Raw genomic sequence first — 22,687 nt, 5'->3', positions numbered from 1 at the left:
CATTAATTGCCCTTTGACAAATTACTAGGATGTTGTATGTTTAGGGCAAGATGTCAATACAGCATAAATCCCATGGCATTTTGGTTTTCTTCTGGAGATTAAAGCTGTTTTTTTCTTGGGATAAATGCAGCAGCAAAACACAAACCAGCTGATCAAAAAAGCACTTCTGCCATAACTCCAATAATTTCAGGGCACACCAACCGACAGTAGTTTTGCCATTCCCAGTTCTTTTAAGGTTTACATCACTGCACTGTTGCCTTAAGTATGTTTGTAAAAGCTTGTTTTCTGTTAGGCCAGCTTGCTGACTACAGCCTGGTTGAGAGAATTTAGTTGGTTGGTCCATTTATCTAACGCAGTATACCGTGCACCACCTCTCTTCTGATGATCCAGTTCTAGGAGCTGGTTGACTTGATCAATTCGGCCATGTATAGTGCTAGAAGTAAATAAATAAATAAATTGCTAATGCACATGGAAATAGGAACTAACAATAAATTAGAGGTAAAATAAGAGGTCATCTTATACAAGAGAAACACCAAGTCCATTTCAGAATTCAGCACTTTAAAAATATATTATGCTGGGCAGTACTGCCTATTTAGCTGTCATCATGATTGGAAATCAAATTAACTAATTCATTAGGCATTGCATATATTATCTCCCTAGCTATGACCCACATATAAAGTCTGAAGCAATATGACGTAAAGAGTTCTTGAAAGGTAAGGAATCATGAAATATGGAGATTTATGTAAAAATAAATTAAAATAGAAACCCATGTACGGATTATATTTTCCTAGTAGATATAACAAGTTACCCTCCAAAAAAAGGATTTTACAAATTGCAGTTAAGTTTTTCAAGTGAAGGAGAGCAGACTACTAATTTGTCAACTTGAAAATATACATGGATATAAGCAGCAGTTACCAATAATAATAATTTTCATAATTTCATAATAATTCATGTAATTTATTACATAATTAAAAATCAAAGTAAAAACATGCCACTCAATCTGTCTCCATAATTTTCTTGGCTCATGTCTTACAAATATACTTTACTGGTCATAGCCAAGCAAATCCAAACAAAGTCAGCAGCATTAACTTTCAGTTCTAGGATCAACCAGTATTGTCACAATGCACAAAAATATTGCTTTGTCGTTTCTGGTATTCTTTTATTAAAGTAATCAAAGATCAGGAATCAATAAAGTACGTACTTATCCAATATGCACTGCACAAGCAAGCTTTCCACATCAGCTACATCTATGTTTAACTCCTAAAAGAAAAAGAAAACTCATTATGCTGCTACTCTGTTTTGCAACATTAAATCCTTCCAACCTTTATTTTCATATACAGAATTTGGTTTCATTGCTGTTTCTTACTGTTCCAAAGTATAAATTCAATAATGATCTATCAAGCTAAAGAACTCCACCCAAATTATATACAGCCAGTGATCAAGAGATCAGTAACATATCAGAAAAGGCTGAAGAGGCTAGAGCAGAATTTTGGGAAGCTCCAGAAATAAGTTCTGAAAGAACTTATTTCTTACTGAAAGAAAAAAAAAAAAAAGCAAACACCAAAACCACCAGGAAATAAGACAATAATTATCAGAAAAGAATAGGTTCTGTACTCAAAACCATTTAGAGGAGCTAATTGCACCTTCTGGCTCAAGCAAGTTCTACAAATGCTAAGGCTAGCTTAAAAAAAACCCCAAACATACAGAGTTCTAAAGCAAATTTAAGCATAAAAAATAAGCATCTGTAGTACTTCATGATATATTTTGGAATGCTGTGAATTTTTGCAAGAAAAATCAGACTCAGGAGATGGCAATAGTAATCTTTTGTCATTGTTTTTTTATTTTGTTCTTTCCAGATTGGGGAATGAAATCAGTGATTCTAGTTTAATTGTTGGTTTGTTCTATTACCACAATTCTGTAACTCATACAACATGGACATTTGAAGATATCTTTTGACCAAAAGGAATTAGAATTTGGATTTTTATGTTCATAAAATTTATATTCATAATTACATTTTAAATTATACAAATTTCACTTTTTAGATTTCTCTTCAGAAAAGTGCTTTTCTACACCAAGTAGAACATGGTAATTGAATATTTTAGAAGTATATCACAGTACACATTACAAAAAGCATTGGGACAACACTTGAAATTTACATTTTCACACTGCAAAGCTGCCCGCAGTGCCTCAGTACTACTTTATGGTTTAGATTATATTTTAGACCTTCTATTTCTGGAAGCACTGTATTTATTTGAGAGCTCTTACTCACAGTTAATCATTTACTTAAGCAAATGCAAGGTTCCACTGACACATACCTTAGAAATAAAAGGAATATGTATTCTTGTGTAAGGCTTAATTAATTTTATAAGCACTTGTGTTCTGATGTTTCGCAAAAGCTCTGTAAGAGAATAAAAAATAAATACTGTAAAACCAACAGTATAAAGATGCAATACAGCTCCATGTAGAAAGATATCCTAAATACCACGATCTTTTAAGGCAGTAATTCAGTGAGGTGGGAAAGCACAGCAAAATAAAGGGACCCAAGCAGTATGAACTCTGAAGATGGACAGATAAGAGTTGAAAACTGTTTAAACATGGAGCAACGTATTCCCAGGTAAAAATTTAGATTATTCAAACTAACTGGATAAATCATACAGATTACTGCATGGTGGGTCTTCCCCTCTAATTTATGGCTAGAATGATTGCCTTGTACAGAAGTGAGAAGAGGTACTCTTAAGGCTCTGAAAAGTAAGTCTAGGTACATTTAAATTCATGGGGAATATTCACATTTCAAGTTAAAATATCAGGGCCTAATGGTATAATTATGATGAAGAACTGAAGAAGACATATAAAACAGAGTCTGCATGAAGTGCCTGATTTGTCTTACATAAGATAATGTAAAGATTTCTGAAACAATGGCTGCACTATTAAAGAAAATCTGGACAAAACAAAAGCATAAATTACAATTGTAAATTAACAGAAAAAGTGCTAGATCCATTTTTACTTAACTAGTTACACAAGGACTGTTTATATAATGAAAAATAATACTGAAGACCAGATTATGTATCTCAATAAAACTAAAGAGATTAAAACAGTGAAGCAAGGCATGTAAACATTATAACCACAAACATACATGCTGTATCACCACAGAATGAAAAAGATGAGAATGTCTTTTTTTTTTTCCCCCCTAGATATCACTAGCAGGCTATTATCATTCAATCCTTTGATTCAACTGTCCTCCTTCTTTTGCTTTCCAGTTCTGTCATACTTTCTTCCTTAAGCATCCATCTCTAATCTTACAGAGCCTCCCTATAAGACTTTGAAGCTTACCCGTAGGTGACATGTAACAGCAGTAGAGGGGTTATATTTAGTTTCCCCTGCTGTTTGCCGTGTTCTCTTTTACATACAAAAAGTGTAAGAAAACCAGGTCTCTGGATTTAACTCTTATTTCATGTAACTATCCAACTAACTGACTTTGCAATGCCACAGTAAGCCCTACTCTTGATGAAAACAGAAGTTATCTGAAAAACTGGACACTATATTCAAGTGAAGAGACTTTTAAATTCTCAGATACATGACAAATGTAGGGGGTAACTTTCTTTTCTCATGTTAATGGAATGGAAGGGCATGTGTTAGTGCATTCGCCTGTTTTATTAAGTGTAGGTACTATAAATCCAAACATTGTTTAACATATACAATAGAATTATATATCTTGTTACGTATTTTATTACTACACATTTATTAATGCAACCTTCGTTACACAGTCTACATATTTTGTCTTTAATCTGAAGCAGGAAATCAACCTTATAAACTAGCCTTATAAACTTATCTGACTGTTGAGACTGACACAAACAATGTTTACAAGTAAGGGTTGCCTTCATTTAATCCTTCCAATGGAAAAAAAACAAGCCAAAACAAAACAACAAACCAGCACTCAAAATATTCCGTGCCTAACACCACCATAGATATTATCTTAGCATATCCACTCTTGGATATGGTGGATAGAACTTTCTCCATCATTCCTGCAATTCTTCACAGTCATTCTTCATGCCTGGATGCATGTTGGCCTTGACCAAGTTCTAAAGAACTTGGAAACAGTAAAGGAAAGGTCTACAAGTAATTACAAAGAACTCTTATTCTGCCAAGAAGAAAATAAAACCCAGGGGAGGTAGGGGGTGAGGTGGGAAGCAGCTTGCCAAGTAGTGGGAAAAAAAAAGGGGGGGCGTGTAAAATAGCCTGCAAAAATACCTTCAATGTGCTCCCTTATGAAGGGATCGTCCATGATGTTGCTGTGATTTGTTTTCAGAATCTTCTCAAATTCAGTGATGTCATTATTCTGATAGGCACTTCAGAGAAAACAAGAGACTGAATTATTATTTTTAAGTTAAACAGACTCGTAAGACTGTATTCTACATCTTCTAAAAAAAACCTGTATTAAGTGTTGGTGGCAAATAATTGTATTCAGAACCCTTATAGGGAAAAACTATTTGAAGATGAGATGGAACAGAAATTACCTTTCTCCTATTTCAATTTTAGTAGCATTTACAAAAGTTTAGTATGAACATTTAGTTATTCCACAAGTGCACTCTAGTTTCAAAACTTTTGTACTTTAAGAAGTTATTCTTCAAACAAGTCTAGACCCTAAAAATAGACAATTCTGAAAAGTAGCATTAGTTGAATTTTGGCTTCGTGAATCCGTACTTTATGGAACAAATAAAAGCTAAAAAGAGTCTAGAGGGCTGTTGCTGTTTCTACAATGTGTGTCTTAAGCTGAACTCTAAAAATACTGGAAGATGGAAGAAATCCTGACTTCCAGAATTAACCATCAGTAATTCTGTCATAATATTAGAGTTTTATTTATAGCTTATTTTTAGTATATATATTGTTTAACTAGTCAATCTTGTTACCTGAGAAAGGATTACAAAAAAAGGTGCGTTTAGACACATACTGTTCAGTAGTGGCACCACAGCATCATTTAAAGGTAAGAGCTGTAACCACTGAAACAAGACCTTTTTCTTGAAATACAATGGTTTTACAATTCAAATCTATCATCTTTTCTTACAGAAAGAGTCAGCTGCAATAGGGACTATCTACTAACTAATTAAACTAACACAGTAATTTAGTTATATTAATTTACAGACTATCAATATTTAACCTGAAAGACAGTGTTCGATACATGCTCTCAACTTCTGTTTAATACTAACATCAAACTGTTTAATACTAACATCAAACATTTAAAAAACAACATCTATTTTTCCTTCATAGTCTCTGTACATTTTCAAATTGTTTTTAAACTGGTCAACAAAAAAAAAAAGGTCATCCTTTATTATAAATAAAAGGGGCAAGAAAGACGACTGTTAAATGTAAGGTGGAACTTGAGGAGTTTATAAATCGAGTTATGAGTGGAATGGACTGGTATTACATCAAACCAGTAAATTTTACTTCATAATTAAAAGGAATTTCAGTTTAAAATATTTTTTTGTTTATTCCAGAAGTCTCTTTTTATGTCAAACATTCAAGCTTGCAATTGAGAGTATAGGAAGCATTAAAAACATAAGTGTAATCTTTGGAATTGATTTTCTCTCCTGCGTATTTCTTATCTACACTGCTTTAATTGCATTATTAATTTCAAAGCAGCAGTTATACTCAAATGTCAAGATAAAAGATATAAATTACAAATATGAATAAAATCAGACTGGGTAAGGCCATCTGGAGTTCCTTCTGCCTCAAATTCACATGAAACTATAACAATGAAGTAGAAAAGACATGTCTAAAGTGGAATTATTAGAAACAGTCCCTTAAAAAACTGCCAAATAATTTATTCATCATTATGTCAATAATGATAAACATCCTCACTTTCAGAAAAAATTTGTATGACTACAGCAGTATCAGAGCAAGGTTTGTCCCAACATGAGATCAACTGTGTATTTCAAAATGTGAGCAGGCGTTAACTTCTTACGTAATGAAAAGGTGAGAAAAGTTTTCCTACACATTGTTCTTTTTTTTTTTTTTAACTCGACAGGATAGAGTAGATGGAACAGGTTGCTTCACTGCACAGTATACAAAACCTGCCTCAGTTCAATCTATTTTGCCTGATGATCATAATACCCTAAAGGGTCTCACATCACAGTTGCTTCTAAGAGGTAATGAAGCATTCTTCTGATTTTCACTTATGTTTGAAGATTAGGGGAGATCACTTAAGAATTCAGTTTCATATTCCTAAATTATGAAATTCCTTTAGTAATCATGACATATCTATGCATCTAATTATTCTATTGACTTTGGTATAAGAAGTCAGTCATCTCAGTTTCTCACATATAACCAGCCAAACTCTAAAGACAAGTTGCAGTACAAGGTGGGACAACTCTATTTAAGGGAAGAAATGAGGTTTTTGCCACTGTGGAAGAAATTCACTATGGTAGAAGATAACAGCATGTTTCTGTACCCCTACCTGGTATAGTATAGATACTTTGGTCTGTCATAGTAAATAAAAGTTTCTTATGAATAACAGTCTACAAATATTTGCCCAATATTTATGAAATAACTGTGTTAGCTGTGCAGAGAAAAGCCACCTCTAAAAATATTCCACTTCTGGTTTGGACACTACATCTTTTTATTTTTTGTTCTCTTCTCCAGAAAAATTAAAATCTTACCTTACTAAATTTGTCATTGCTAGAATCTCTGGATCATTTTTGTATGGTTTAGCCTACACAGAACAGAAAGCACAATATGCATGTTTAGATTTTAAATTTTTTTTTTTCCATTTTTGTCTTTTGGGTACTTTGCCTATCAATTGGGGCGGGGAGAAAGAAAAAAAATACCTCCTGAGAGTCAAATGGATTTATTCCAGATTTCATGAGCATGTTAGCTAAGACCAAGTATTTTAAGCAAGTGGTTCTTCTGGGACTCCCTGATTCATCATAATTCTTGAACGCTTCAAAAAAATCAGTATGTGCCTTTTCAAACTCTCCTTCTCTTAAGTGCATTTTGCCTCCACATTCTGAAAAGAAAACACAGATGAAGAGAAAAGGAACACTGTGTCCTTGTTGCTGACTACAATAATTGTACTCAGAAGTACCACGCTATTTCTAAATAGATTACTGAAATATTTTCAGGAGTCTTTTCATTCTCTGAAATTGCTAGAAAAAATAAAAGCATTAGGGCCTTCACATACAGCACTGCCATTTGAATAAAGCCATTCTAAAGAAGAAAAAACAAAACTCAACCCACACCATAAATTCAAAAGAACACTAATCCTCACAGCCAATAATTGTTTAACCTTATGTTAAAATACTGTAAAAACTGAAATGGAATTTATCTCCATTTCAAAGGCAAAGGACTTCCTATCTTTATGGAATTTTCCCAATCTGTTGAGCAAAACCACAGAGAAAAATTGAGAAACACTGTATCTCCTGAAGTACCCACTGCTGCCTGAATGTCTGTGCAAGTGCCTACACCAGCGAAAGAGGGAAGGCACAACAGTATTCTGGAGAAAGTTTTTTTCAAGACACATGGCATGTTTCCACTAAAATTCATCATTACGGATAATTTCAAACACATCTTAAAGTCCTTCAGTTCCTGATGAGTTTTAGCGAGGTGAGACATCAAGCAAAATTTACAAAGGGGATTGCAGAAAAAAAAGCAGTCCCTTCCGCTCACAGTTGGGTCAAGCCTTTATTTTTATCCTTTGCAAATGCCTTTGCATTTATACTTTGTTGCCTGCCATGGTGTCAAACAGTTCAATTCTTCCTCTTGTTCTTCTGTTGCTTCTCTCCTACACAACATGTAGCCAACTGTCCTGCCCTTCCGACCAGTGCATCTGGTACTAGGGCACCAGAACAGCAGAACTGAGGTCCTATAGGAGGCAAACATTAACCGATGAGACTGTGGCCACTGCATTAGTCCTTCAGTCACATATGGTTTGCCTGCCTCTGAATCTACATGATCCTCTAGCTTTATAGTTGGAACTGAAAAAAAATCAGATTTTCGTAAAACTAATCAATGCAACAGAAGTTAAATGAAAAATTCAAGATTAACTTGCCTCTGATAACTCCCATGATCAGTGGATGAGGAATGGCTGACTTGATGTGCAATGACTGTTCATATAGTGCTTTAAGTTTTTTATTATTTTTCTGTGCTGTATACATTTGAATTTCCAAAGCATAGATTTCCAATAGTTGAGTACCTTTTTTTAGATCATCTTCCCCATCATCAGTCTAGGATAGATTAAGTAATAAATACTGTGAAATTTTAAGAGAACAGTGACTTCAGTTTTATATTAGTAAAAAAATTATTAACAAATACTCTCAGTAATTTACTGTCAGAAATAAGGATATTCCTAAAACTTTAAAATTTTTATATAACTATTAACACAAAACATAATACTAAAAAAACTTATCACAGGCCAAGTTTTGAAGACCTTTTTTAAAACAGTCAGTATTTTGGTTTAATGAAATGTTTTCCTTATAACAAGCAACACCTTTCAGAACTTTGCCCTTTATTCTTTTCCACTTTCCTTAAACCACACTCTCTCAGTATATAAATGTGATGACTGACACACATACATATATATAGAGATAATACATATGACTCTTCTGCTGCCTAGAACAGAACCATTTCCCAGATATTTGTAACCCATTTTCCATGCTGGAGGAAGAAAAGGGGACACAAACAAGCACAGCAGGCTGCACAGCTGATTTTTTTTCCCTTCCAAATGAGGAAGTAATAACTGTACTTTAAGTTTCGAGTAAAGCTCACTTGGAATCTTAAAATAAACGTCTATGCATTATAGATTATTCATATGTGCTTCTCATTCTTTCACCTGACTAAGAGGAAACTTAATCAGCAGTTGTGAATAGTTTTTAAAAAATCCATCTTTACGCAAGGAATAAAACACTTATTTTTTGTTCACATTATCAAACAGATAACAAATTAAAGCAAGCACAGTACTTCTTCCCTCTGTACTAAAGCTCAGCAACATGCCTCAAAGGCCAACAACAGATGTAAAAAAAAAAAAAAAAAATCCATGTTGTTTACTAAGCTACAATGATTTAGAATATAAAGGTACCTGGCATGACTGATGCAGCTGACGCAAAATCTTTTGTAACTTTCCATATTCTTCTCGTTCTAAATATAATTTGCCAAGCTGTAATGAAAAGAAAAGTTGAAATACTAAGGTCTACTAATGTTTCACAATTATAAGGGTTAGCTGAACGTGTCACAAACAAAAGCAAAAAAACAGTAAGTTATGTATTTTACCTTTGTGTTTGTCTTAAACCACAATCTATCATTCTTAGCATCTTTCAGCGCTTCAAGTGTTGTTTCATAGAATTCCTGAAGCAAATCCATCTGACATAAAAAATCAGAATTCTATAATTGTAAACAGCAAATTTGTACCTGTTAATAAAGTCAATCTGAACAAACTACAAGTGCATGCTTGAACTTCAAAATAAGAATGGTATCTGCATCTTATTGAATGTCTGCTTTTAGATTGTAAAAAAGAGCTTCTAAAGTAACAAAACTAAGTACACTTGCTTTTCTTATACGAAATAGATATAAAATGGGAATACTTTTTAATTAAGATTTGCAGCCATCTATCATGCTAGTGAAAAATGAAAGCCACATTATACAAGCCCATCTTACATAACCAAGTGATAAAATTCTTAGGTTGTGTAACAGACACACAAACACTAACAAGCAACATTGTTTCTACTTAAAAGAAGAAAAACAAAAATAATTTACGTATCAAAAAGAAAATCCAATTTACAGAGAAAGAAATGGCCAAAGGAAAAGATGCTTTCTTCTTTCTATACTACCAATGCTGTGCGAAAGAAAGCTCTCGAGCACATCAAACCAGTTCTTTGCACAAAACCTGAAAATTGAACATCCAAAGTGGAAACCAAAGTGCTGAGTTTGACCTTAACAAAGGTTCTACAGAGAATGCATTGTTCTATTGGTGGCTATAAATCAAGTTAAGATTTCCAGATTGTCACTCCAGGTCTGGCTCCAGCTTCATTTAGACCAAGCACACTGACCTCTGCCAAAAAGGTGTAGTCTAAGGCAATCCTTTAGACCATAAGAGTAAACCATCATTCAACTATTAAACTTTCATTTCCTATGAGTGGCAGGACAGGAAGGATTGTGATAATGACAGAGGAGTCATCACTAAAGATCAGTGATCCTCCATATGCAGATGCTACTTCCAGGTAGTCAGTTAGGAGAGCCTTCTAAGCTGTAAAGCTTCTACACCACAAAAGAAAAGGAGCTGGGCTGTGTATCTATGAACATGTACCTAGCTTGCACAGTACACTCAAAGACAGGCAGCATTTAACACCAACACTTCATTGCAAAGTTTTTCAAAGGTTCCCCTCTCCCCCCAAAGTAAAAAAAGTATTGTTTAGTTACAAATCATATTTGAGGAGGCACTTATAGTGTGTAGCTACTATGCTAAAAAAAAAAAAAGAAAAAAGAAAAAAAAGGAAAGTATTTACTTTACTTATTAGCATAGAAATCCCACGTAAACATTGTCAAAAAAGACAAGTTTATGAAAAGTTATGTGAATCCATTAAATTTGGGAAATATATTTTAACATACAACAACAAATTAATACTGCAAATGTTCTCCACTAAGATCAAAAGACTCAAAACCAACAGACTACACAAAAAAGTCCATTGTTAAAAATGCAGAAAGGAGAACCATGAAGATGAAAGAACTGATGATCTAACCTGCTTGGAAGTAGAGATATAATCAAGAATAGAGTTGATGGATTTTTCAGAGTAATTCCTTGTAACCGCACTCCGTATGTAGGTCAATAGCTGTTTATATCTGTTCATCATTTCAGGAAAGTTAGTCTAAAAGAAAAATAAAATTACATTATACTTTTTGTTTTAATGATTAAAAACTGAGTTATACCATGCAAATACACATCCATAGAAAGACTATGCAGTAGCAGTTGTTATTAGGAACTTTTACATCACCACTTTATTCATAAGCAGCAGAATCGGCAATAACTTCAGCAAGACTGCATGGAATAGACATTTAAAATATTTATCTCAATGAAGAAAACAGAGCTGGCTATACAACTGTTTGGCATGGTTGCATATGTAGCATGTAAATTTTTCACTCGTTTGTTCTGGTTAAGTACATATATGTAGAAACATTACTGGTTTCAGTGGTATGATACCTCAGGATAGTAAGGACTGAGCCTCAGTCTTTCAGTGAGTATCAGCTGACTACAGTAGCTATTTTGCATCCATTTTGCCTTTGACTTGCAACCACCACAATTTCCCTGCCACATCTGTAGTAGCCATTAAAGTCCACAAAAGACAAGTTCTGGCAGATTTAGTTGCCATAGCCATAAATTAGAATAATAACTTAAGATCTCTGGTTCCAATACATATTTATGCCATTTAGTCTCAAGCAATAGCTGTTAATTCCTACCAATTTAAAGTTTATTTTAATCATCTGTTTCAGAGCTTTGAATCCCCATTCTCCTTTTTCACCTTCTAGCTCCAAAACCTGAAATAGAAGAATTTAAAAACAGTATATATAAAAGCTTTATTCAAACTTAAATTGATTTGCATCTTGTTTAAAATGCACATATCCCGTACATGCCTTCCCCCCCGGCTTTGTTCCTTACAAAGTAATGTTTCACTCTGCCCTGTTCTTCAATTTTACTCTTTCCTGATATTATTGAGAAAGTTAGTGAGGGGTATGTATCTTAGCTGATGTAGGGAGGGTGGACTGTTATTTATAGACTTTTGTTGTTGTTGTCTAACACCAAACACACCCCTTGACTAAATTAGTAAAAAAATTACACTTCTGAATTACTATAGTTTCTTCACATATCAGAAAGACTTCTAGGCTTTAATGTAACACAGTTAAGGGAAAGTTTTGTTAAAAAAAAAAACAACTTTCTAAAATTTTTACTAAGTCATTTATATACACTGTAAATAATCCAAGAGATGCAAAAATCTATTTTTTCTTTCAAGTTAAATCTAACATGTTGCTTTCTGGTGGCAGTGTGCAAACATTAAAAATTTAAAACTGACATGAAGGAAAGAAACTCTGTGTCACTTAATATATATATATTGAAAGCTTTGGAATCAGATAGCAAACCAAACATAATACATTACAGAAGACAATGGGGAAAATGCCGTTTCATTTTAAAAACCGAATGGATCTGGCTTCTATAGCTGACACATGAAAACTCACTTAGGACTGTGTCATGGTTCAGTCCCAGCCAGTGACTACGCAGCACACAGGCACTCACTTGCCACCACCCCCCGCCCCAGGTGGGATGAGGGAGAGAATCGAAAAAAAAAAATCTCGCAGATTGAGATAAAAACAGTTTAATAGGACAGCAAAGAAAGAGGAAATAATAATAATATTACTGATAAAGGAATATACAAAACCAAGTGATGCGCAATGCAACAATTGCTCACCACCCAGTGATCAATAGCCTGTCTCCGAGAAGCAATTCCCGCTCCCCGGCCAACTCCACTTTTATATACTGAGCACGACATTATATATTAGGGAACATCCTTTTGGGCAGGCTGGGTCAGCTGTCCTGGCTGTGCCCCCTCCCAGCTTCTTGTGCATCTCCCTGCTGGCCGAGCATGGGAAGCTGAAAAGTCCTTGACTTAGTGTAAGCACTACAACTACTTAGCAACAACTAAAAACATCAGTGTGTTATCAACATTATCTCATACTAAATCCAAAACACAGCACTATACCAGCTATCAGGAAGAAAATTTAACTCTATCCCAGCCAAAACCAGGACAGACTGTTTAATTAATTTAGCAAATTCTGAAGATTAAAAACTCAGTTCTTCAATAAAAGAGGACTGCTCCATGTCCTATTTATACTCCCTACTATGATCCTGAAAGGCAGTCCAGCCAGGAGTCTAAGCTGCCCAGTGATAAACTCAGCACATTAGTAAGTTAACCTATAAACATTACTCTTAAAATTCCAGAAAGTAACTCAAATGGTAAGCAAATATTTTAAAATGTCAATTAATATAAAATTAAGATATTATAAAGATAGAAGACCTTCTGAAAACTACTTAATGCCGCTTTTGGGTCATCTTCCTTCAAAGCTTTGGAATTGTAGTATTGATTTTCCAGATCCACATTTGGTTCAGAATTGCTGTCCTCAGAATATTCCTGCATTTTAAGGAAAAAAGAAAAAAACAAAGAAAAATCAGAGAAAAAAGCAAAGTTCAGAACATCTAATATTCTGCTGAAAATGGATAAAACACAGCACAGTATACTGCTCAAACTGACACTTGTCTATTAACAGAAAATCTTCAGTTTTAGAGCATGTAACAGGTATGGACTCTTATGATGATTTCATCTCTCTCCCATGACTTGGCCAGCCTCGCCATCCACCAACACTTGCCTGTCAACAGGTTTCTTCCTGGAGTAATGAACTCGTAGCTCCACCAACTTCGCCTTTATGACAAGTACAGACTGTATTATCAAAATTCTGCCAATTTTGGTGTTTAAGGACAGATGCCTAGTAGCATATGTAATTTCTGGATGGGGAAAGAGAACATGCTGGCCAGTAGTCTTCTAAAAGGCGCTCTATTACATGACCTTTGCTATCCACAGAAAAGACTCTGGCTCAGTTGCCACACAAGTAATGATTCAGCAATGGAGGATATAAAATGCTTCCATGAATCTCTAATCTGCCTTTTTATGCCGTAACGATTCATACTTGCCTAAAGAAATTAAAAAAAAGAATAATGACAGTAAAACCAGCTGCTTCTGTGCTGAGAAGCAGGAGAAGATTGAGAAAATGCTAAAGACACTGACAAAGGGGGTGCACAGGCACAATAAGTTAATCAAATAATTACCCATCATGTACACTAGCACCAAACAAACTGAAAAATTTACTTCTACTAACTATTACTTCATTAAAAAAAAAAAGAGTACTTTGAGCTTTTTTCTGATGGAAAAAATCTAAGTATTTTATTTGCTTTTGCTGAAGGACAATGTTGCATGTGTGAATTACAAAACACTAACAAAACTCAAATAATTTCATTTGAGGTTTACACGAGCCAAAAATATTTCAGACCTCTGCATTTTCAAGCCAACTTCTCTCAACAGAGTGCTTAGCTATTAGGAGATGAACTGTTTACCAGAATATGTTTAAATCTCAAAGTTACAGTTGTCAGAGTAACCTTCCCTTATAACAATATAAACAATGCTTAGCCAGGTGCCCTTCTTTAAGTTGGAATTTATTCTTTTACTGTAGTTCTTCATCAGGCACATTTATTACTTTTTTCATTCATATATTGCTATTAATGGATTCCTTCAAAAAAGTAGGAAGGAATGAGAAAAAGATGAGGCAAAAGAGAAGCTTTAATTAGCTCTCTCTTCCCTACAACATAAGCAAATATTTCAAAGTTTAAGTTTGCTGAAGTTCTAATGGAAAAATTAATTATTAAAGCTCACAGTTGGCCCAAATTTTATGAAACATGGTTCTCGAGACATTTATCCTTCAATCTGCTAATGTTTCTATTTGTCATATGTAGGCAAGTTGCTCACGTATATATTTATTTATACTCACACGAAGTAATAGTATTAGTACTTAGTGATGGACTTAAAAGCTCAGTGAATTCCACAAACCTGTTTTCTGAATTCCCATAAAACTTAATACTGAAAACTGCAGAGAAAACAGGAAGCAAGTGCCTTACTTCACTGGGCAGACTCATTTTGGTGAGTTTGTTTTCATAAATTCTTTACCCTATGGATCCAACATTAATGGAGCAGCTACAAGAACATGCACATGATGTCAACAGCTGTAAGCATATCAGGCACCTTGTGAAGATACAGGCTGCCAAAGCTTAAACAACATAGCATTAAAGATACATGTAATCAGCTGATGTCTTGTTTATACTGAACTAGAACAATGGGGAATATTTTTGGCAAAAGTATCTATTTGTAAAGATAAAAGGAAAGCAAACTAGATTAATTCCTTTTAGGAAGCAATGTGCTCTGTTAGCCTAAAGCCAGAAGCACCTGAATTTTCATCTTAGCTCTGGCAGTGATTCTGGATGTGGATTCATCCAGGAAGCCTTTTTTCAGATAATTTTTCTCAATGCTACTTAAATGTATCATAAAGCTATTTCCATAATACTACTAATACATAATAAAGAATAAGTGTTATGTCTAGAGATCTTTTTTTTCCCCCTAATGGAAATGCTTTGAAATGCAAAGGTAGTCTTTTATGTTCTCACAGCTGTATTTTTCCTTCACGTGATGCTTTGCATCCACATAGGATGGACTCAAAGGTCTAAGGGAGACAGGGCTTTCCTACTTCAGGGAAAAAAGTGCTTACTTTAAAACACATATTTAGACTTAATGGCTGTGAAGAAAACTTTAAAACCATGAACTACATATGAGATGATGCCATGAATCTGTAGACAATCAAAAAAAAAAGATCAGACATGTAGATACTGCATCTTAATTTAAGCATCAATGCTAATTGTGCCAGTGCAGATCAATTCAGAAGGACTATCTTCTTTCGATGCAGAGATGGCTTACTGCAGTATGATATGAATGTGAGAACTTAAGGCTTTTGCAAAAAGGAAAGGGAAAGAAGGAGGAAAGGAAAAGTGTGAAGCTGTATCCTCAAAGTTCAAACTACGTAAAAGATGCATTTCCTTCCCAGTAAACAGAAAAGTTCTTTTAACAGTAAACTCAGATACCAAATGCTTAACCCTTCCTCACCCTCATTTTTAACACCTCTACTTCCTACCTGAACAACTTCCCTAACTCAAGCCTTTTAGGTAGAAAGTTCGTTGCATCAAACAATGCAGTAAAAAAGTAGAAGTACACAAAAATTAGGTAGGGTATCGGGTTTACAAAAAGGATTTCTGCATAACTCTGAAATTCTCTACTATATCATCTACAGTTAATATTCTGCATAGTGAAGAACACCTTTAATTATAACTTCAAGATATAAACGCACCTGCGTGATACACTTTAGCTTCAGCTGAGGTAAAAAAAGTAAGGTCTAAGAATTTTTTTTAAGACCTTGGTGATATTTTTAAATGGACATAAATATTATCAGTACAAATGAAAGTAACAGAAGTCTGAATACACAGAACTGATCTTTGAAACCCATTTAGTTTTCCCTTCCTGAGAGGATCAAAGCAAACAAGTGGCTTTTTTTATTACTACTTATTAAATTAGAAATCCCTGATACAACTCTAAAAAAATGTAGTTAAAAAAAAGTTAAGACATTATCTAAGCATTGCTCCGTTGAAAATCTGCATGTTCCACATGTAGTCAGGTATAAACAACCCACTCCCATCCCATCACTTTTTGGGATGTTCTTTCAAATAATTTTAATAAAAGTTAAATTAGTACCAAGGAAGCAATTTAATTTACATGTCTTTATTATATTACATATTAACTTTTCACAAAATTCACTTCATCTAGTAAACAGCTTTAAACCATTAAGCCTCAGCTTCTAAAATGAACACACGAAGATGACAATTCACCCCAGTCAGCTTTAATCATCCTTTTTAGGGCATGGATCCATCTGCAGTTTCTCCAGCAGCAAAGGCAGGTTAAGGGCATCCGGTGCTCCCCGACCCTCTCTGTTCATTTCTGGTCCTAGCATCCCCCTTCCCCTTCACTGAAGTGATTCAACATTTTATGCTGTGTGGGTCCTTGATGATGGCTGATCCTGCTTGGGCTGAGAGAACAGGCCCGCCAGCGCTTACACAGATGCAGTCCTGAGGCTGGTGAGCTATGGCAGAGGAGCAGGTGACCAGGGAGGTTAAGGAAATCAGCTGTGGTTTCAGAAAACCGTACCAGGAACCTTAGTCAATGTGGTCTCAAGAGACTATATAGAGCTCTTGAAGCATGGCACCTCTCCTCACAGGCAGAATAAAGCAGACGAACTTGGAGACTGTAATGCTGTATCAGTGACATTTAATGGTGGATTTTGTGGTATTCTAGCAGATTAGAGTGGCACATTAACCTAGTAAAGTTAAACATGCACAAAACCAAAGATGTAAATATTTTGTGAAAATCACCATTGTTTAGTTACTAATTTTCTTGCCTCTTCTCTTGCCCAAAGCACTTCCCTAACCTCTACATCAAAAGTGGAATGATAATCTAAACTTTCGTTTCTCTGTGTATCGTTCACTAGCTGTATAGGTATCAAACTCCTACTTAGCAAACCTTTTTCAAAAAAAAGGGAAAGTAGCTATACAGAAGGATAACTTTCCAGACAAAAGACACAATACAAGGGGTTCTATTTCTGTAGAAATTTATCCTTCAAGGACATTGTTAACAATACTTATTACTGCCAATTTTCAATTGCTGGTAATTTTACCAAATTTCAACCACTGGGCTGACTCAAACCTTTCTTTTTTTATGGAGTGCAGTTGTTTCTGAGAATAGGTCTGGTACAAATTTGATTTTACTTCAGCTAACTTTGTTTCATAACCACAGCATTTAGGATGTCTGCTAACTCTAGGATTTGGAGCAAAGACCTGATATTTTGCAAGAGCAGTAGTGATGTGGGTTTGGGGATCTGTGGAGGGTGTTTGTTTGGTTTTAAAAAAACAACACAAAAATGCTGAAATGAGGCCAACTGAAAAACCTGCAAATAACTCCTCAATATATTAATATATTAGCTCGCCAGCTAAATTTCTGGAACATTTCACCCACAATGAACATGCACTATTTTCTCATAGCTCACATGCACCGCAAAAGTGACCAACCAAACACCATCCTGGTGCTAAGTACAACTTGCTTTGCATTTGCTCTTCCTGGACCACTGGCCCCCAGGCACCAGGACAAAAAGCAAGCAACAGTTTCTGTGCGCGTTTGCCATTGGTATCTAGGCCCATGAATATAAAGAAAGCAATCAGACTGGAATGCAAAAGAGTAAGGAGGAAAAGAACAGAGACAAACCATGAGAGTGAAAACAAGACTCTGATTTCTGTAAGAAGTCTGCAACCACTCAACCATGCATTAGCAGTCCTGGTTTTCTTTTCCACATTCCAGGTCTCTCTGCTCTTCTGCTCCTACCCGCTAACTCTGCAAGTCATCTAGTGCCTGCCGGCTTACACCGGGGCTGATACGAGGAGTAAGAAGTCTGTGAAGCCAGTGATTTGCAACGAGGTCAGTACAGTTCCATAGAAAGACAGCACTCTGCTTTTGCTTTATTTTTTTTTTTTTAAGCGGAAGTTGGAAGATGCATAGAAATGAGTCATATACATCACATACTAATGTAATTAAATATAACAAAGAAACAGAAGAGGGTAAAGTGGATCTGTGTGATTTGGTATTTCCCTAGTTTCTAAATGCTTGATTTTGCAGCATTATCGCTTTCTTGTTTGCAAATATACATATTTTTTTAAATTGTGGCAATACTGAAACAAAGAGTTGGGAAGAGGTGACAATATCTGCATGAAATTTCAACGGTATCTATTAAAAATGCATAAATGTAAGGTAGGCAAATTTCCCTGTCTACTGATGAGATTGCTTATCAAGTTCACCTAACAGCACCAAACTAGAAATTGAGTGGTTTTCATAATGAGCAGTAAACATTATTCTGTTCATTGAAGCATAAAGTGGAATAATCCATGTTATAATCAAAGCTGTCACTGTACATAACTAGCAAATTGTGAATCTAGGTCCATTCACCCACAAATAGAAATGGATTTTTTTCCTAGTATCAAGACCTCCAACAGATAAAGTTAACTTCTGTAGGAGTGACTGAGGTCATTTACATGCAAAACTTTGACTTTTAACCCAATGAAAAACTAAGCAGAAACATTCAGCTATGATCTGTAAAGTGGGTAGCCTTCAGTTGTTTAACAGTGTAGTAATTAATTATACAAAAATTCCATGATGAAGCTGGGAAAGAGCTGGGCCTTCAGAATATCTGTTCACGTTCTAGTTAGTGTGTGAAACATTTGCATACCTAACGAAATGTATGTATTCTACATAACCAGCAGATCAAGAGCACATTTAAAAAGGACCAGCCGTAGTCACTTTTAATAAAAGCTGACAACAACTTTTTTGTGAGTCTTTTCACTAATATTTTTATGCTAGTAGCTACCCTGGGAGACCTGAGTCTAGTTTCACCACACCATACTTCAACAAAATAGCTATTTCTTCTTTCATTAACTGCTTCTGTAATTTCTGCCTCTCCTCCTATTCCTTAAAAAAATCCAAAACACAACATTCACCAACACTCACATGTGCTTTTTTATTTTTAATTCTATACTTGAGTATTTTTTTCTTGTACACTCTTTTTTTTGTTTCAAACCCTTCTGCAGCAGCCTTTACACTGAACTTGAGAACCATGTATCCCCTTATAGTCTTCTCTTAACTAGATTCATATCAACAGGAAAGGAAGAAATCAGGCCCTGTCTTCAGGGCCCTTCACAATTTTCCAAAACAATTTTGCAGAACACTGCAATTACAGTCTCAAGCACATCTGAAAACAACATCAAATCATGTTTTTTTAATCCAAGAATGCTGAAACTAGTCTAGCTGGAATATCTTTATTCTTAAATTGAGGGGGTAATCCATCAGTTATAGACCCAAATTAAATTTTAAAAATCTGGTTTATTTGAAGATGCAGCTTTACATGGGAGTTACATACCAAAAATAAAAAATTAAAATGCTCCCAATTATAACAAACAGTATTTTTAAAATTTTTGAAAGGTCTGGGCTAGTGGTAATTAATGATGATGAAAATGTTCCAGGAAAAGTAACTACAGTCAGGGGCTGACATTTGGCACAAGCAAGAAGTTTCAGGAAGGTTTTTCCAATGAGGAAGAAAGTACTTCAGGAAAAAGAAACACAGGAAAAAGAAAAAGCGTTAGATCAACCACTATTCTTGGTTAAAACTGACGTAACGCATCGTGAGCTTAGGGCTGCATTCTTACTCAAATGTCTATGTAGACAGCTGCATTTAAAGACTGAAAAATGCGATTCCAATGGTTTCCCTATGTGTCCAGTTCTCACATTATGGACATTCAACATGAATTCTGCTATGTTTAGTATTCCTTTGATTGTATCAAATGGAAAAACAAACATAGCATTTTAAATTAGGACATGGATTTCAGTGTTAATGAAAATTAATGGAAACTGATTTTGGAACAAACTGAATCAACAAAATATTTTTAATAGTCTCAGTGTATGTCCTTTAGAAAGCTTGTTTCTAAAAGTTTGTGAATTCATTCATGGACTTAAGTGGAAGACTTACAGTTCTTGGAATACTGGTATAAGCAGCTCATAAGATTAAGACAAAAACGCGTGTCACACAAGCACTCTTACATGAATTTAAAAAACTCAGAACCAAAACCAGATGCTTTTATTCTACATCCAATGTCATCCAGCCATTCTGAACAGTTCATAACAAAAACTGCCCAGGAACTATTTCAAATAAAATCAGACAAGTCTGTCAAGTGAATTCATAAGTAGCAATGATTATCAAATAACTCATTAGAAAGCAAGTCTTCCAGAAGCAAGTCTCTGAAGTTTTTCAGTGAAAATGCGGTACTGTAAATACAGGTTTAGCTGAAATTAATTAGATACAGACTCTCAAGCCTCAACCATAAACAGCTTTTTAAAAAAATGTTTCTGTTCTAATAATCAATGCGAAGTTCAGAAAAGCAAAAACCCAACCAATCAAACCTGAAGCTCCAATATAAGATAGTGGCAATAGAATTAGAACTAGTCAGCACAGAAGACATATTTTATTTCAAATGACAGCTATTTAGTTTACTAACCCACCCCAAAATGGTTTTACTCATTGTAAAAAATTTGGGTTTAATAATTTAAAGGAGACTGGTTACATCAAGACAACCCCATTATATTTCCAATTTTCCCGATAGATTGGTCTGTTCCTAACGGCAAGAAGCATCTTTTTAACTGTAAAAACCTAGAATAAAACCCGATGTCAAAATGTAACTAGATATAACGCGAAAAACACCAAACCCTGCAATTAAAAATGAAAAAAAGACAGAAAGTTCACTAGGACTAGAAAGGCAAGAAGCTAAAAATGAGTACACCCTTGGCACGTTGCACCAGAAACCGGCCGTCTGGCCGTTTCCCCTCACTTCCCTTTCTCTGCCCCCCACTTTTTCCTCAGTCTGACGCTCGGGCAAGCACATGAACGGCACCTACCCCCTCGGAGCTCTCGCAGCCGGGAGTGGGGTGGGGGCAGAACAACTTTGACTTGACTTGGCGCCCGACACTCCGGACAGCGGCAAGAGGGAGGGAGGCAGCGCGCCGGAGCCCTCCCCTCAGCCCGACCTCTGTGGAAGACAAGCGGGGGCCCATGCTCGCTGGGCCCGAGGTGCGAGCCCGGGCCTAGCTAACTTCCCGGGGCCGAAGTTGGCCTGTTTTTACGCGGAGAGGTGGCAGGGCGCCCATCGGGGCCTGCTCCGAAAGCAGCACCCGCCCCTCGCAGCCGCTGCCACCACCCCTCTTCCCCGGGAGGGAAACTCATCCTGTCAGCGCTCCCTCAAGGGGCAGCACCCAGCGGGGCTGCGGCGGCCGGCGGAGGCGCCGCACCGGCACCGGCCGAGGCGGCGCCGCTCCCGCAAGACCCCCTCGCCGCGCCGCGCCGCTGACCCCTCCACGCCTCCCCACGCCCTACCAGGTCATAGTCCTCTTCATCATCGCACATGAAATCATCCTCCATGTCAGACATCTTGGCCGGAGGACGGGCGGGGGGAGGGGAAGGGGGCCGGGAGAGGGAGGAGGCAGCGGGGACGGCCCCTTCTCCCACAACACCGCGCGGCGCTGCCCAATGTGGCTCCGCTCCGCCCGGAACCGCTGCCGCCCGCTCGCCTCCCGCCCCTGGCCTGAGGCACACGGAGCCCAATCCGCGCTGCACCACCACCGGCTTCCTCTCACCGCTAGCAACCGGCCCCTAGCAACCGCGGCCGGCCGGCGGGGCCCGCCTCCCGCCCGCCCTAGCGGCCTGCGGGGGGGCGCTGCGGCACCGCCTCGCCTCGCGACGCCAGAGGGAGCCTCCCCGGCGGCGCCGCGCCTCGGCGGGGCGTCGGGCCACGGTCCTGCAGCCGCCCGGAGCGCGCAGTGGTGGCGCCGGTCGCCGCGTATCCGGGTGCGAGCGCTGCGCGCCCGGCTCCCGTTCCGGCGCTGTAAGTCTTGTGACTGCGTTTCTCTCGATGGGAAATTCAAAAAGCCCGGCCGTTCGCCAGTAGCGCCGGCGTCGCCTAGTCCTTAGTGCAGCTCATTTGCTTCGCTCGGTGCTGCTGAACGGTTTACATGCTCTGCGTTTACCTCAAGCAAATAATACTGCAGCAGCAGTTTTAAAAGGGCTAAGCTGTAAAAAACGCGCCTTGCAAAGCACTGGATTTCTAAAGATTTGTACATGCTAATTGCTGCGGCTGCCTTCAACTGAGGCAAAAACCCCGGGCGGACAAACTTTGCCTGTCCACGATCTCCACAAGGCCTCTGGTTCTCACAGCATGCTAGACGCGTTTGCTGTATTTAATGGGTCTCCAGATTTTTCTGTTGGTCCTTTTATGTTGTTACAGTTTCTGACAGTCTGTCTTTTTTTTTTCCTATGGCTGCTGCTAAGTCTTTTTAAAACTCTTTGTATTCTGCCAACAATACTAATCGGGAGAAAAAAGTTTTACCTCAGACAGACATGTAAATCCACAATGAAATCCCCA

General features: G+C 36.9%; 1 protein-coding gene across 2 annotated transcripts; it reads right to left on the bottom strand.

Annotated features, from left to right (window-relative positions):
* Positions 1-288: 288 nt before the first annotated feature.
* Positions 289-21,696, bottom strand: COPS2 (COP9 signalosome subunit 2; the record flags this gene model as incomplete). Of its 2 annotated transcripts, none has more annotated exons than XM_082005388.1 (13): positions 289-433; positions 1,202-1,260; positions 2,316-2,398; positions 4,249-4,346; positions 6,654-6,706; positions 6,822-7,000; positions 8,042-8,216; positions 9,068-9,145; positions 9,259-9,369; positions 10,725-10,850; positions 11,440-11,517; positions 13,050-13,163; positions 21,643-21,696. In XM_082005388.1, 13 exons carry the CDS (start codon positions 21,694-21,696, stop codon positions 289-291), a joined length of 1,353 nt encoding a protein of 450 aa, XP_081861514.1. The 2 variants fall into 2 exon arrangements, with proteins under 2 accessions (XP_081861514.1, XP_081861515.1); XM_082005389.1 differs by having other exon boundaries at positions 9,259-9,348.
* Between the last annotated feature and the right edge of the window lie 991 nt (positions 21,697-22,687).

The sequence above is a fragment of the Phaethon aethereus genome, assembly GCF_964289735.1.
Source record: "Phaethon aethereus genome assembly, chromosome: 12".
Lineage (NCBI taxonomy): Eukaryota > Metazoa > Chordata > Aves > Phaethontiformes > Phaethontidae > Phaethon > Phaethon aethereus.
Note: the sequence above shows the minus strand (reverse complement) of the source record. Positions and strands in the feature narration are given on the sequence as shown.